Source organism: Geospiza fortis, unplaced genomic scaffold (assembly GCF_000277835.1).
Source record: "Geospiza fortis unplaced genomic scaffold, GeoFor_1.0 scaffold41, whole genome shotgun sequence".
NCBI lineage: Eukaryota > Metazoa > Chordata > Aves > Passeriformes > Thraupidae > Geospiza > Geospiza fortis.
This window is the reverse complement of record NW_005054299.1, coordinates 21,185,520-21,202,945: the sequence shown is the minus strand read 5'-3', so window position 1 is coordinate 21,202,945 and position 17,426 is coordinate 21,185,520. Positions and strand designations below refer to the sequence as shown.

The 17,426-nt window shown below is 39.7% G+C and overlaps 1 protein-coding gene across 1 annotated transcript in view; it reads left to right on the top strand.

The window, feature by feature from the left end:
* Window positions 1-17,426, top strand: part of RPS6KA2 (ribosomal protein S6 kinase A2) — a 155,323-nt gene that overhangs the window by 93,024 nt on the left and 44,873 nt on the right. Inside the window, exons 7-10 of the mRNA XM_005416274.2 lie at window positions 5,935-5,972; window positions 6,689-6,831; window positions 13,351-13,421; window positions 14,236-14,324. Coding sequence (XP_005416331.1) covers window positions 5,935-5,972; window positions 6,689-6,831; window positions 13,351-13,421; window positions 14,236-14,324 — 341 coding nt within the window. The remainder of the gene's footprint in view (window positions 1-5,934; window positions 5,973-6,688; window positions 6,832-13,350; window positions 13,422-14,235; window positions 14,325-17,426) is intronic.

The following is a 17,426-nucleotide window of genomic DNA, read 5'->3' as shown; positions in this document are numbered from 1 at the left end:
GTCACTTAGCATCTCAAAAAGCATCTCTCAATGACTCCAGTTGCAAGTGAGAGCACTTTATATTACTGCAGAACAAGCTGAAGTGCTTCCAGTCAGGGATCAGTGAATTGAGAAATTGGAGCTCATCTAAGGAAGGAAGGTGTCACTGATTTGTCATTGTCACATAGAAGCATGTTGAAAAGGTACAGACGGAATCCAGTTTTTCTATATTTTTGTCTGAGCTGAGACCAGCCATCCCCTTCACTGTACTGCTCTGCTAAAATCCCTCCCTGAGTGTTACCAGTCTGCCAACTGAGACAAGATTTCTTCGGAAGGAAATAAAAAGTATCCTTGCATAACTGGAGACCTATACTCAGAGAGATCCCTGTGTAAAGTTAATTTGGCAGCCCTCACTCTTGCATTTTCTCGCTGTTGTATATACAGTTTATGGCCTTTGATCTATAGTTAAATGGATTAACTGTGATACAGTTTAATTTGGATGCAATTGATGTAGTGCAAACTTAGCTTGCATGAATATAACTGTTGTATAGGAAAGGGAATGACCCAGGAATTCATATCTGGAGATAAATCAAGGCCTCTGATTGAAAACCATATCCTCTAAGAAAAGCTCTGTAAGTGCAAAGCCTGGGAGAGCAGAGCATGACAGCCTATGATTTCTCTGGAACTTTAGGTTTACATTAAAGAAACAGATACAGCAGAATAAAACAATTACTCTCCATGGGAAAAAATGCTAATTTTTTTTTTTAGTTACATCTGGGACAGAATATCTTCCTAAATAAGATGATAAAATAAAATTAGGACCATCTCAGGATGTCCTCATCCTCCCCTTGCCCCCTGGCTGGATCAAGAGTATAACAGGTGTGTTGCTAACCCAGGCTTAAAGCAGCTGATGAAGACTCTGTGCTTTCCACAGGAAGCCTCTTGGCAGTGTTCCAGCAGTTGTTCATCTAAAATGTTGCTTTTAATACCTTGTTTGAAATTTCTCCACTGCCCCTGCAGGCCAGTGCTCCTTAGCCTGTCCTCCTGGAAGCCCCAGCCTGCTTGTTCTGCTCTCAGCAGCAGCCTCCGGGTGTTGTGAGAACATCTTTTTCCTTAGACCCTCTTCTGTACCCTAAACAATCCAGGTGCTGAACTCTTCTCCACTAGTCAGTCTTTTACAGGGGTTCAGTCCTTCTCATTACTCCCCTTTGATCTCCCTTGATTCCTCTCTCCTTTGAAGTGCAACGTGCAGAATCACACACACATCTGCAGCAGAGGCATTACCAGCATGATTACACCACAAGGTTTGCTCTGTCAGATTTCCAGAACTGGACATAAATTAATTAATCCATAATTACCCAATTCTCTCTCTCTCTTTCTTCCCCTCTCTCCCCTTTATTAAAGATAGGCACAGCATTAGACCTTCCATTGTTCAATGCTTTTGCTGTTCTTCAGATGCTCCCAAAATAGCTGCTGATAGGTTTGAGTTTGCTTGTCAGCTCTGTAAGTATGCTAGAATAAAGCTCATTGGAGTTTTTATGTTAAAACAAACAAACAAAAAACCCAGCACTGTTAAAACCACTTGGAACAACCCTCAGTACATTAAAATTTAAGGTTCAGCTTTTTTTTTTGTTAAGATTCCCTGAGCAAAAATCCATGTTAACAATTGAAAGCTATGAGTTAATTTCAAGTGCATCTGGGAGTTGTTCTCAAGTCAGCTGTACTTACTTCAAAAAGACAAGTAATTGAGCTTTCTGGTTAGAGTCTTGTTTAGAACAAGCAGATGCTTCTCTTGAATTGTTGCAGACAAATTCTTCTCCTTGAGTTGTCTTGGTGATTTCAGTGGCATCCCTTGTGGGACAAGATATTGTTCAGTCACACTGGAAGCCACTGAGTTCCTTAAATGGTGAGGCATGCTTTTATTTAAGAACTGCACAATCAAGCTATAAAGTATGGAATATGGTAAATACCAAGACAGAAAAATGGGAACTTATCATAAGGTAGTATATGATGCATATTTTATTTCTTATGCTGTGGTTTAAGGACATGGGTGACTTAGAAATAACTACCATCTGAAAATGGACAGACTACTATTAATCTTTATCATTTCTCTTTTCAGGAACCTAGATGCACTTTGGGTTCTGGAACAGGGGCTTAGGTTAACAAGGAGTGATGTACATTTTAAGGCCCTCAGTTGTTTACATAAGGGACAGTGTAGACTCTATACTCTAAAAAACCAACCACTTTTTAATGCAGTGTGTTGCCAACCATGACTACTGATTTATGAATGTAACTGCCCTGTGGAGAGAGGGGAGGTCTGAGAATTAGTAAGAGACAAAGGTGGTGGAAAGCCTCCATTCATGTAAGCTGTCCGTTTTTGGCTTCATGGTGTCAACAAAGCGACAACAGAGAGGAATTTGCATTCAGCAGGGTGAGATAGCATGGGGTCATGTGAACACTTAAATGTCACAAAACACAATTTGTGAGAATCTTCATGTCTTTAGTAGGTATTTGACTGCTTCATCTGGTACTTTCATAACAAAATGAAATAAAACACTCTTGATAGTATCAGGTTTTATCTCCCACCTGAAAATTTAGCTACAGTTTCTGATTAACATAAAGTGTGGGTTGAATCTTCTGCAAAACTGCTCTCACTTAGAAAGAAAATTATATCATCCAAAAAAATTCCAAAACCAAACCAAAAAAAAAAAAAAAAGGGGGGGGGGGAAACCAGAACCAAACCAACCCCAGAGTTCCAGCTTTATTAGGTTTGGCAGAACATCACATTGATCTGAGGATGTTGGAGCTCAAAGTCAAGCCTGGAAGACATGACTCAAAACCAAAAATAAAGAGAGCGAGAGAAAAATGGGAGAGAATTGTTCAGGCCTTGATTTAAGACATGATATAAAACAATGCCAACAGCCCATAACAAAAGCTTTTTTCCCCTGTGATAAAGCTGCAGCAGAGAAGTTGATAAGGTGTTTGCAGTCCTAGCTCTGCTATGGGACTTCTCCTGTAACTCGGGCTGTGTCATTCCTCTACTACAAATTTAGCTGCCCCAGCCTCTAGCATGGAGATTTCCAACCTTTATCTTCTCAAGGCATACTTTTAAACCAAGTTCAGTGAAAGCAGTTTGAATGTTTTTGGGATGGTCCTGGTGCTAAAATGTTCAATCGTAGAATAGAATATCCCCAGGACAATCCCAAGGATCACACCCCTCTGTCTGAGAGCATTGTCCAAACACTCCTTGAACTCTGTCATGCTGGTGCTGTGACCACTTCCCTGGGGAGCTGTTCCAGTGCCCAGCCACCCTCTGGGTGAGGACCCTTTCCTAATACCCAACGTAAACCTCCCTGACACAACTTCAGGCCATTCCCTCATGTCCTGTCTCTGGCCACCACAGAGATCAGTGCCTGCCCTTCCTCTTCCCATTTTGAGAAACCTGTGGACTGTGATGAGGTCTCCCCTCAGTCTCCTCCTGTCTAAGAGACACCCTTATTTTGTGGCATTTTTTGTTCCAAGCCTATGTGTGGTTCACTTATTTATGGTGTTGGCATATTTTTCACCTAATAACTGTTATTACTGCTTTGAAGAGAAGGTTTACAATGACAGCATCCGGTAAAAGCATTCAAATATTAGACTGAAAGAATAAAATGAAAAAAACCTCCTAGCTGAAGTTTATCATTCAGTATGATTGTAACCTAGCTTAGCATTTAAAAGTAGTCTATTTTTTTATGGTTTTTATAATTTCAAAATATTAATTTAGATGAAAGATAATTCTCAAGCCTGAATCGTATAAAGAACTTCTGGTTGTTTTTCCCCTTCCATAGAATAGTACTATCGTATTTCAGATTAGTTTGTTCTGCAAACCATAGCTAAAGTAATTGTGATTGTCACAATAGAATGTCTGCTATTGTGGGATAATAAGGAATTGTAAGGTGACAAAGATAAAAAGAGTACAGAGTATGATCAGATAATTAGTTTGCTTCTACTGTCACAAGAAAACTATTTGTCTGTTGTTGCAATTTGCACTCTCAGAAGCAGGTACTTTGTTCTTTTCTTCTTAATTTCACTCTACGATAATTCAGTACAACAGTTGCCCTTTTTTTCCCTCACTATTAGCATATAGTTTTCTTTTTACATGAAATATAATCTTCGGCTAGTAGCTGTAGCATTATTTGTGCTGCCAGATGGCAAATGTGGAGGCACCCAGATGTCCAGAGGGTGCTGCCAGAGGCCACAGAGGAAGCTGCCAGCAGCCAAGGCCATGGTAGAAGAGTGATTAGGGAACATGAGATGGAGGAAGGAACTGTAGATCACATTTTAGGGGATATGGGATACACATCCATTGGAAGCCAGGATCTATTAGTTTTGATCTATTTGCATTTTGCATGCAAACAGTGTGAGAAAGAGTTGCTGTATGTCTCTCACTCAACCTCAGGCAGCATTATCAGTCTGAAAGCTCTGTTGGTGTTGCCTCTATCCCTTTAACGAGGGTAAGGCGTGAGCCATTTAACCAGGGCAAAGTATGGGGAACACGCATCGTGTGCATACTTAAAGCAGCGTGGATTTTCAATAGGAAATCATGAAATTTAAAACCCATTAAGTGTAAAATCAGTGCTTCTGGGGAAATTTCATTTGAATTGCATAGTTATTCACAAGGGCTTCCTGGGCATGGGGCAAAATTTTTGGTGATTTCTGTGAGCTCTATTCCCCCTGCTATTTTTCCAGATCCAGGTCTGGGGAGTTCACACATTCATGCTCACTTCCACACTGGCAGGTGTTTTATTCTGTTCTCTTACAAAGCACAAGTTTAGGGGTTGCAGTCACAAAAGTACATTTAAACATGCCCGGTATAGACTAGTACTTGAAAATTACGTGTTCAAGGAAAATGTGAAGAAAGAATAAAGGTAAGATGCTTTTATTGAGAAGAAAAGACTTTAATTATTGGACTCATGGTACTGACTTAGTTGCTGGCCTTTGATGTCTTGCACAACAGCTTTTTGTAAACACATGAATGACAGAAGAGCATCTTTTTTTCAATTATGTTTCAGTTCAGACACAACTTTTCACAAAAAGTATAGCCCATTATATTTCGTTCACTTCTATCATATTTTCTTCCTGAATAATTATATCAAAGTGATTCTCTAAGAGAAGAGGAATATAAAAATAGCTGGTACCATGGTAGATCAGTTTAAAAAGAGAAATATACTGAGTCTAACCAGGACTGGAGAAAGACCACCTTCATTAGTATATCAGTTTTTATTTACCAAAATCATTATTTTTCAAATTCTGTGTCCCTTCTTGTTTCCACAAAAACTGGCACTGCTTTTTGTGAACTACAGAAATGTTGGAGTGCCTTTGTTAAGAAAAAATATGTTGGCAGGTGGCAAATGTGAGAACACTTGAATTTGGCTTCCAGGCTGAATTTTCATCTGTGCTCTGGACTGAAAAGCAGAGGCTGAGATCCATGCAGTTAGGCTGTGACTAGTCACTGTGCTCTACGAAGACTTCTATTACTTCAGCATGAACCTTTGGACTTAGTTTTAGGTCCAGTGAGTCCAAGCCTTGATTATTGGTGTGATTGCCTTTTCCTGTGACAAGAACAGGAAATGTATAGCTCCTTCTCCTGCTGGAAGCATAAACCCTGCAGCTGCTGGCTTTGAGCACCCTGTTCTTCCTGAGCTCTGTCTGCATGCCCACCTTGAACAGCCTGTGGGGGACAGAGGCTCCTCATGGAACTGCCTCAGGCTGTACATGCTCCAGACATAAGATTAAAAAAACCTTTGAGGTTCATTTTTCTTTCTGGAGCCACAGAATCCACTAAGGTTTTGTGTACATAAGTATTTGAATCTTGCAATGTTTCCTTACCTGACTTAAACATCTTTTATTCATGTTTTTTAACTGCTCTTTGTGCCTGGCTAATGAATGAATGTTTCTTTTTTTGCTTTATAGCATTCTTCTTGATGAAGAGGGTCACATTAAGATAACAGGTATGTGAGAAATTCATGCCTATGAGCTGATTTTTTTTTTCCTGCAGTATATTGCATGCATCCTGATCTTTGGTTGGAAGGAGTTTGCTTACAAAAACTAGAAGCTAGAAGAGTTTGAGTGTTGAGCTTCTCTGTTGATTTGTCAGCCCCCCTGCTGCACAGCACACGGAGAACATAGCATTGTCTTGGTAAAATTGTGCTCTTGACTGATGTGAAGCAGGCAGGTTTGACTGCTTGCCACTGTGGATGGAAGGATGCTTCCAATATGACTATTTGATCCAGGCAGAGGATGGCTGGAAAGAGATCCCTTTCCCACTCTAGAGGCACTGTCTAGCCAACCTTTTCACTGCTGTAATCTGGGATTAATTTTCCTAATACTTTGGAATATAGCTGCACAGGAATCCTTGCTAACATTGCCTTCACCAAACCTGATCTGTATATCTCTGCTTAGTTTAAACTCCCTTCTGCCTTGAGCCAGAACCTCATTCTGCACAGGGAAAATGATATGTGTGTTTTCAGGGTGTATTAACAAGTGCCAGGCACTCCACCTAGGCAGGGCTCCAGCACCCTTGTGCCTGTGGCCTCTTTCTGCACAGGGACAGGAAGGCACTTCACCAGCTGGTTGGCGTGTTTTGTTCAAACAATTTAAGCCAGCAAAAGCATAAATAATAACTTTTAGAGAGCTGACGAGCCCTGTTCTGCTTCAATTTGTGTAGATTTTGGTCTGAGCAAAGAAGCCATTGACCACGACAAGAGAGCGTACTCGTTCTGCGGGACGATCGAGTACATGGCCCCCGAGGTGGTGAACCGGCGTGGGCACACGCAGAGTGCCGACTGGTGGTCCTTTGGCGTGCTCATGGTGAGGCACAAGCTCTGCTCATCTGCTGCAGGGGTGGCTGGGGGAGGCATCAGATCCCTCTGATAAAAATTGCGGTGTCAGGGAGGTTTTTCAGAGAGGTATTTGTGTCACTGTAGGACGCGAAACAGCATGATGTGGACTCGCTGCTCTTCCCAAGGTAACAAGGGACCTTTATTTTTCTGGCTCCAGCATTTATAGATTTCCAAAAGTGACAGGGGATTGGAAGGTGAAAGTGCCACCTCTCCAATGACACTGGACAGACCACCATTCTCTTCTATAAAAGAATGCAAAATAAGTTATTTACATAAAGTGTGTGAGAAAGTTCATTACAAGAATATAAACATCAGAAGGCTTAGAAAATGTTTAAAAATCAGGGTGGCAGTACTGCACTCTCATCAAACCAGCCTTTTAAAATGACGTGTTCCGATGCTAACCTCCCACCCTGCACCCCTCCAGCCTCTTCAGTCTGTGTGCTATTGTTGCAGAGGCAGATGAAAAGATCAAGAAGTTGGTTTGTGACATTGATTTTTTTTCAAAGCTGTACAGTGTATGAACACTGTAAGTTTTTGGAAGGATTGTTTTATCAAGCATGGTGCTGTCCCTTGAGCCCAGACACCAGGCACCTGCTGCTCTCATAGGGCTATGTTTGGATAAAACAGAGCTGGTGCTGCTGTCTCCTGAGGCGTGCAGGCTGCAGATCCACCCTGTGCTCCGGGCATGGCCATCCCCAGGCAGCTGTGGCTCACAGGGCACCTCACCATGTTTGTCACAGCAGAACCAGAATCAGAAATTAGCATAGCAGTGTGCTCTTTCAATACAGCCCCATTTCCTGTGGTATGGGGGCTGGTTTTGGTAGCTATGTATTGCACTGCATGCCAAAATCCATAGAATATGTTAAAATTTTGTTCACCTGAAATGGACTACTGATGCCACCAGAGGAAGCGTAGTAAGCAGTGTGAAAAAATGTGAAAATTTGGATTGGTGAGGGCCTACATCACTGATCTAGCAGGTTGGCAGCAGTAAATCTACATAAATATTGTAATTTATTGCCTGCATTATAAGAGGAGTGGAATATCCTTATCTCCTATGGCCACAAATCCATTTGGGAATACTCAGCACTCTTAAACCATGTACATTTATTCACATAAATCAATAGGGTATGTCTCCCAGAATAAATCTATCCCTACCCTTTTACTTTTTTTATTATATATTTATTTTTGGTGAATAGCTGAGTCTTCTCACTCTTTGTCTCCCATTAAAAGATGGTTCATATGGTGTATAGATTGTTCTTCTTTCACCAGCTAATAAACTCTTAATAAACTGGACTATTCCTCCCTGGGTTTCACTAGGCTTTCTTTTTTTTTTTTTTTCCATTTCCATTCCTCTTTTCAACTCTCCCCTAAGGATTCAGCAGATTAGAATCTCTATAAAAGGAGATGAATTAAAGAAAGTAAAACCCTTTTAACTCCAAGCTAATGTTTTAAGCCTTTAAGTGTTACCAGACATCTTAGAGAAAAATATATCAATCAGTTCAACCTTTTTTCCTTTTCAACGTTTATCTGTTTGGGACCAAAAAATGTTTGTTTCCACACACTGAACCGCGGGAGAATTTTCTGATGCTGTCTTTCCCTCTGCTCTTTTCTCCTTGTTTTCCTTGTTCTGTCAAGTGTATGTTCTATTATGGAAGCTTTTTTTTGGTCAGTCTGAAAAACAGAAGATAATTAAATTGTATTCAAATTATTTATTAGCATTTCTTCCTAAGTACTTTGGAGTAGGATGTAAAATAGATGAAGAAAATACCAGTTGATGAAATATGCATAGATTCAAAAGAAGTGTATGTGATTGTGTAATTTTCTTGTCTAAAATTCTTACCAAAAAAGGGAACATACTATGCCTATAGTTGTAGCATGGCCTGTATCTTCCTCATCATCAGAGCCACCAAACACTCTCTTTTCTGTTCTGCTCTGTGAAGAGGAATTCCTGCTTCTCTTGCCACCCCCCACTGACCAGGGCACAGACTAGAATCAAACTGAATGATCCTTGCACACTCCTTAAATGTGGCATGTAGTGGTTAGTAATAGCAAAACAAACTTGTCTGAAAATGTCGAAGTTCTGGTCTTGTTTATTAATTTTGTTATTAATTATTTTGTGAATTACTATTCACCAGGATTTTTACCGTCACCACAGTACAACTTCATTTACTGCCAGCTGGGCCTTTGACACAGGCCACACAACTGAACCTGCTACCTGCTCTGTTTGTTTGCTGCTCAGTTTATTTGAATTGTTTTATGGTAGCTTACTGTATGTCAGCAGGTGCAGTTACACAAATCTTAAAATTTGCCCCTTCCAGCATTCCCAAGGACAGTCCCTGCTTCTCATTAAGTATGTGGTGATGACTGCTGAAACACTTCTGTAATTTTTGCTGATGAATTTATGTGATTTATCATGACCAAACAGTTTTTCTTTTTTGCCTTTCTGTGTCTTGCTCAGTGCATTGAAGGTTTTGGATAAGATATACTCTGCAAATGCTTTGCATCAAGGGATCTTCATGTACAAGGGTTTGGCCTACATTGTTAAAAAGTTGGATATGTAACTAATACCTTTTAAGCTCCACTGCAAGAGTCTTGATGCCCACACTGCCATCTCTGAAGCCCAGATAAACTGGTCAACCTGATCTTAGATGTTCAAACCTCTTGGAAAGCCTCACAAAGCAGTGCTTTTGTAGTTCATCTACCAGCTGATTTACAAGGTCACAGACCTTATGAAAGTTGTATCTCTTGTACTTCATGAAAAAAACCACTCTACACCTTTGAGAGTCATGTGGGCAGAGAGGGGAATATAATTAGAGAAATGGCTGTGATGACTTGGTAGCAGTCCCAAACCAGAAAAAAATGTGTTCATATGTATCAGCAAGTAATTAAGTCTTCACAAGAAAAGAAAATGTCCCTTTGGTATCCAAAGTATTCAGTTCTGTACTAATTTTGTAGTAACTATACAGTTACATTGGACAAATCAATGTAAGACATCAAAGAATTAATCTTCTTTTACAAAATCCCATTATTACACTTTTTTTATTTCCAGTGCAAGGGATGGTCTTCATGAACATTATTTTGAATGTTTATGCTTGTTGCTATGTTAAGGTGTTCAACCCTTTGTGAGCACTAATTCATTATGTTTCACACACACAGATAATGAAAAATACTCAATGCATTTTGCAAGTATTAAACTGTGTGCTTGAGCAGTTCTCAGATACCTGGAAAATGACTGGAAGTGTTGAGAGGACAACCTGACCATTCTGATGAGAGTGTCGCTCTCTGCTTGCCAAAACAGAATGGTTTCAAGTTTCTTTGTAACTCTGGGTTTTATCCTGTGCTCACAAACTTCAGAAGACTTGGGCTGAAGTAGTTTGCACAACCTGCTCTCTTTCCATCCATTAGGAAGATTCTTGTGGTCATTACCCAGGCTGAGGATTTTTTTCTCACACATTATCTTCTCCAGTAACCTTCCTGGGTCACTTCTTGAATCCTGAATTTCCTCAGGAAATGTGGCAGTCTTTTCCAGGGTCTTCCCACATGCATATCATCTGGGAGGTGCTCATGCTTTGCCTATTGAAATTGGAGACTGCCCTGAAAACTAGAGAAAGGGAGCACCGCATAGTGAGTATATTGAGGCCTCAGCAGGGATTATGTGACTCCAGAGGCCCATTAAGCCTAGTTCTGTGGTTCTCTAAATAGGCAGCTGAACTCGAACCAAGAATATTTGCCTTTCTTGCACTTGCTTTGGTACAAAAAGGAAGTCAAGGTTGGAGGGAGGTGCAGCCTTCAGAAGTCTAACAGAAGATGGCCCTCCAAAAACTGGGAAGTGAATTGGTGGGAAGGAAGGAGCAAACAGATGGTTTCTGCAGGTGGGGAAGTAGAGAAAATGAAAATTTAGTCCTCCAGCAAAACTATAGGGACTGCTTTAATAGACAGAAATACTGCAGAGTTCATTCACCCCTAGTCTCAGCTTCTTGTCAACCTTCTGTGACCCCCTCTGTATTTGTGTGCATGAGTGTGAGCAGCATGGTCTCACTTCTGTTTTCATTTTCAGGTTTAGCAAGATTTTTTACTTTTTGGAAAAATCATCAGGAAGACAGGTCACTGTGCAGTGAAATGATAGCTTTAACTGATGAAATGAACAATTTCAATTTTTTTTCAGTCTCGTTCTTTCATTTTGTACCTTCAACAGATTTTGTCAGGACTGCAATTGAGAAACTAATGCTTTCTTCCAGATGCTGCTTAGCTAAGATCATTAAAGTAAAAAGCTCTGGTACACTTCACTTACGTGGCTGCCTTTCACTTTAAATATTGATGTTAACTGCATTTCTTCTGAGCCTGAATTAATCTGAGCATTAGGCCTGCACAACTGGAGATGTGGTAACAAAGTGCTTGCCATTACAGCAGCACAGTAAATGTTTCTTGCAGCCTCCAGAGCAGTCATTCCCCCTGCTCCCTCCTGCACCTTAAGTTTCTTCCAAATTCCTTCCTTCTTGTTTCCATCCCTTGCAGCCATGGTGCACTTGCAGGTATCCCTGGGATATTGGGGTGGTTGGGAACTACAGTCCTTTCCCACGTAGTCACTGACCAAGCAGTTGCTTATGTCTGTATCACCTGCATCAGCAGCATCAAGCTCATTTATGCCAGCATAAATGAGGCATAGCAGCCATTGTTGGTGCCACTGAATTAGATCTATTATAATGAGCAAGTGTAAGTGAGCATGAGGTACTTTCCGTGAGCATAAACGCTCTAGAAATCATGAGGAGGGTTTGGTACAATCTGTACCATTTCTGCTGCTGCCCTGGGAAGCAATGTTCTCTGCCCTTCATTCCCAGTCCCATTTTATCAGGACTAGGCTGTAATAGGTCAGAATTACTTTGAAAATGGTATTTAAGCTCCAGTGTCATCTAGGCAGGTTTAAACATTCTCCCCCATTATATTTCTTTGTAGAAAACGAGCTGCTTTCCTCCAGGTCTACCAGGAAGGTCTTTTCTTGCCTCTCCTAACCCAAACAGAAGTTAATGTATTTGTTTTTTCCAAGTCTTGTTTATATTTGGCAGCCATATAAATTTGTTTAAAGTGGTTTTATTTATGTTTCTACTATGCATTTTAGTGCCTTGAGGTAATTTGTTACTAATGAAGATTAATCCTTCAATTAACTATATTCAGTTAGTTATCTGGCTTCTAAATATCTCCTCTGCCCTTCTCCCAAAATTAACATAGCAGGTTCACCATTAGTTTTCTTCTTTTTTCTATATTTTTCTTCTGGTATAGCTGTATTTAATCTGGGCAGGAGGAAGGGTCAGGCTGTGGGGCAGTCTGACCCAAGTTTTTGGTAATGAAAGAATCTTTCTTAGCACAAATGTGCTTTCTGGGAGCACTGTGGTTTCTTGTAAGATAAGGTACAAAAAGTATGTAAAGCTTGAAGAATCTTTCCTGCCTTAGCAGGTATTTACTTACAGCAATGAGTATTAATTATTAGATTAATTAATTACACTAATTAATTAGCTTTCTATAGTAGAAGAGATCCAAAACCTGAATAACAGGCACAAACAAGTAACAGTTTACCTTACCCTCAATACAGTTTTCCTTTGTGTCCAAGCTGAATTATGTTCTTGGTGTCTTTGTGTTTGGTGATGCACAGCCTTCAGCCTCCCTTAGTCAGAGCAAGCAGCTGCCACTCCATAAAACACCATGGTGAGAGCTGTGTGAAAGACCTGGTGTTGAATCCAAGTTAGGCAAGCTTCTTCAGCTGGGGTTCATTCTTTTTTTTCACTTCTTACAGATGTGAAATTCCTGTCAGATTTACTGAAAGCACTAATGTGTCTCCAAGGAACCATAACTGATTGATGTTTCAACACTTAGGAAATTGATGATGATGACTGTTGATTTTTGCTTTGAGATTTGGGTTCAGTTAAATGTGACACTTTTGAGATTCATCACTGAGTACCGCCAGAGGAACCAAAGCAGGAGAGAAAAGTCACACTCAAAAGCCTTGAGAATGTGGGGTTTAGTCTTGTTTCTCCTGCAAAATATTGGAGAGGCATCTCTGAGTGTTGCAAATAGACAATCAAAGAGGTGGTTTGACTCAACCTAAAAAGGTGGGGAGTGGCATATCAAGTCCATTTTCTTTGCATGGTAGACCATGCCAAACACCTAAGAGCCATATCCATGCAGGATAAAGGTCCCTCCAAGCCAAATACCTCATTGGTCATAAAACAGATGCTGGAGGAAGCACCAAATGTGACACTTCTTCCCAAACATACCAAAACTTGACAACAGCTATCAGTGTAAACAGTTTGTAACACATCTCTGGAATGGAACAGTCCTCCACGCTTGCTGTGCCATTTTTTGTGTGCGCAGGTCGTTGTATCATTTCTTTTCCTCTAGTTTTCAGTTGTGTTGGGAATAGAAGATGGATGTGGTCAGCTATGCAGACCATCCCCATGCACATTTGATTTACTGTTTTGTTGCTACTCCACAGTTTGAGATGCTGACGGGATCATTACCCTTCCAGGGAAAAGACAGAAAGGAGACAATGGCACTCATTCTCAAGTGAGTATCAAAACTGCTTTCATTCTTCTAACTGTGAGATAGCTCTACCCTCTGGAGACTCCATAGGGCCTAAGTATTTGATGAGTAGAGAATAATGATGGGTGTAATGAACTTTCCAAAGCCTTGCAAGGTGTGAATTTAGTAAGACACGCAAAGCTGATGCCTGTGTAAGTTGCCTTCAGAATAAACAGTAGGAAGTGAATTACTGAGAGGGCCTACAAAAGAAATTTATCGTACTTTTTGTGACAATCTCAGTATCCACGAAATGTGGCAAAGTCAGATTTCTGCAGGACATCTTATATTTTGATGTTGCCAAGTTTCAAGTCTTTTCCTTTGCGATGTCCTATTCATTTAATGTTAATTGCAGACAAAAGTATCTGAAGCTCAGCTTTGATCACTAGTGCATTTTTTCAATGTAGTGGTGAATGGCCAAGACAAAAGTTTTGTTCTCTTTAAACAGTATGCAGTTTAGTATACATTTTTTCATTAAGTTTGATTGTTTAAATTCCTCTTTATTCCTTAGTTTATTCTAGAAAACAAAAAAGTGAAAAAATTCTGTAGGAAAATTACCAATTTAGGTTGCAAAAGTTTTATGGGATTCATTAGAGCTGCTCTACCTCTAGTGAAATCAGTATTAAAACCTTCCTTAAGATCACCATCTCACTCTGCACTGCACTATTCTTAGGTAGCCTTTGGTCACAGATTTCATGTGTCTGCCCATCCTGACTGCTACAGTTCAGCTATTTCTGCCACAGTGGGATAGAAAAAAAAGCTTGAAAAATCTATTTTCTTTTCAAGTGTTGTGTTCTTTCAGAGCCAAGCTGGGAATGCCACAGTTTTTGAGCATAGAAGCCCAGAGCCTGCTGCGAGCCCTCTTCAAAAGGAACCCCTCCAACAGATTAGGTACGTGTGGTTTGGTCAGCACATTTGTTATATGCTCCCTGCCTTGTCTTGGGGTGAGCTGTACCTCTCAGCTCATCTTTTCCAGTGGTTGTCCTCTTCATTAGGTGGCATTTTGGCATTCCTTCCCAGAGCACAGGGAGCCTTCAGCATCACTAGAGAAATTTATAAGAAGTACAGGCAAAGCATTGAAATCTAAGACATGATATTAACTTGTGTTTCATTTTTTGGGTAAAAAGAGTGAGTGAACTGACAGCTTTTATGAATGATTTAAGATACCTGCTGTGTATGATAATATAGGGAACTGAGACATAAGTGTGGTTTAAAATCTGGATAATTTAGCTGCAAATCTCAGGTTTCATCTCTCCCATTCCCAAATGCATTTCAATCCTGTCTTGTTCTTTTAGCTCTTGCAGTAGACTTTATTCTTTGTTACCTAAATACATCATCTCCTTTTTACTGATGCTGATGCCTTGGAGTGGCTACCTAGAACAGAGGCTAGAGAGAGTTAAGAGAATAAAGTGGCTATTTATTAAAGGCCTTCAACAGATACACCTTGGGCATTGCAAAAGCCTCACAGAGGCTACACCCAAGATGGACAATGGTCACGAGTTTTTCAAACCATATAAGTTTGGTCTATTTGCATATCAGGGCTAATTCTCCAATTACAGATTCAGGTAATGAAGCCATATTCCCCCAGCTCACTCCCCACAATTCACTTTTGTTTATACTTTTTGGGGCCTGAGGCTGTGGTGTGTCCTTGGATCTCAGGCCTACGGGGATCGTTTTGGTTAACAAAAAGTAAAGACAGTTAACAACACTTTATATGGAGTTTAGACCTATGCACTAATGCAGTACAGGATTTGAAAGCTATAAAAGCTAAACTCTTAAGGCATCAGTGTGTCTTCACCCTTTGTTAATAATCCTGTTTAGATTGTGATAAACTAAATGTATGTATTGGATAATGTATCTTATGTCATCTGTACTTGTTTATGGGTTTCATTAAGAAATTAATTGCATTTGATGAGGTCATGGACAATGCCTATGGCATGACTGCCTCTGCAGATTTTGTCCTTGTTCCCCACAGGCATGGGGAACAAGGGCTGGGTGGCAGTGGGGAGCCAGTCCTGCAGCGTGTCACTGTGGCCCCTCTCCTGCCAGGGGGATCCCATGTGGCCCAAGAGGGAATGCCTTCCCATTTGTTTTACCTCTTGATCTAAATGGTAGCCTTGCATTGTGATGTACTGCGAACACGAAAGTAGAAATACACGTTTTCTCAGCAGGTTTCAATTGCTCTCAAGAAATTGGTTTTACACTGAAAAATAAGAAAGAGTATTGGGATTTCTCTCTTCAGAAGAATTAGGTGCTGCACCAAATATGAACTTTTTCCCACTCCCTACCTCTGTTTCTTTCTGCTGTTTCCTTCCTGTCTCCATCTCTTGGTTTTATGCTGCTCTGCATGTTTTGTGGCTTCTTACAAGTTGCTATCCATCCAAATGGAGCTCCAGTGAAGTCAGTGGGAGTTTCTGGATACTAGTCCTTAAAAAACTGCTCACTAAAAATTAGTTTTAGCCAAAACAATTCTAGCCCTCATATGTTAATAATGGGGAATTGCTAGGGGTCAGGTTTTTAAAACCTGAGGTGTACTGAAATACTGGGAAGGCTTGGAGGAAAAAAAAGAGAGAAAGAAAGAGAGAGAACGAGAAAGAAAGAAAGAGAGAAAGAAAGAGAGAAAAGAAAGAAAAGAAAAGAAAAATTGTAATACAAATGTCCAAGGAAATAAAATCTTAAAGGGTAACAGAAAAATAGATCTTAATATTTCAGGGATAACAGTGGAAAGCTCCTGAGGGCATTCTCTGTTTTAACTGATTGAGAATCTGCACAAAGGAAGATGGAAAGGAACCTGTTGATAACAAAAGAAGAAAAGCTTGAATAGTTGGCCTAAATACTGAACAGAAGTCAGTAGATAAAAGGACTGCTTCAACCTTGTGGATTTTAGCTTTTTCTGGGAAAGGAATAATAATATTTAAAGAAAAGTAGACCTAGACATCCTAGACAATTTGAAAAATCCTAGGAAAATTAATGAAGCATGCTAAAATAAATTATATTCTGGATCAAACACTTGATTTTAGACATTGTTTCATAAATTTGCAAATATGGAAAGTGCATTTAGTTCCAAAATCCAATTTTAAACATTTGCAAGATAAAAGATGCTCTTTTTGCCATTTGATTTTGATATCTTAACAAACAGAAGTAAAGATTGATGATTTATTCTGAAATTTTGCTTTGAAATTGTGTTTTGAAGCTTTGAATTATTAATGGAAGAAATATCAGGGTTGAAGTGAGTTAGACAAGACTGAAAGGAAACTTAGTAATCTGATTTACCTGCTTCTATTTTTAAGTCTGATACCCATATTAATATTTGTGAGAAATTTTTAAGAAATAGAAAATCTTCCTTTAGTATCCTTGGTTTTGGGCACTGTCTGTTGTTTTCTGAGCCTATTTGCTGTACAAATAGTCTGCATAGCACTGCTTTAGTAGAATTGCTCTAACACATTTCAGATTATGGATACGCATAATTTTAAATTCTTAAACTAACTGAATACCCAGACAGATAAGGAGTAAGCACTCAGAAATAAAACTTTAGCATGAATGTGTTAGTTTGTTACATTTCCAGGAACTAGGTAAGAGACTGGCTCTAAGGCCTGGATCTCTCAGGTGGGTGAATAAATTATTGATTATTTAGCAAATACAAATTAAAAATTTATTTTATATGAAAAACATATTATCTAACAAACTCCCTACACTGCTGAGCAGTATGAAAGTGTCCAGGGTCCTTATAATTGAGAAGCTCGGCCAAGAAAGTTTAAGATAAAAGCAAATGCCCATAGGCTCAGAGTAAAAGCCAAGAAAATCATTACTATTTTCTTAATCCCATGTTCTCAGGTAGGATGTATTCTGCTTTGGCAATAGAAAACTTCAGGCTTTAACTTTTTAAAATTATGAGTTCAAACAGAAAACAGCTTTCACCTTAGAGTGACTGTAAAGCTTTCTTGTAAACCTCAGAAAAATACCTCAAAAATTCTAGCTCACAAAAAAGATTCT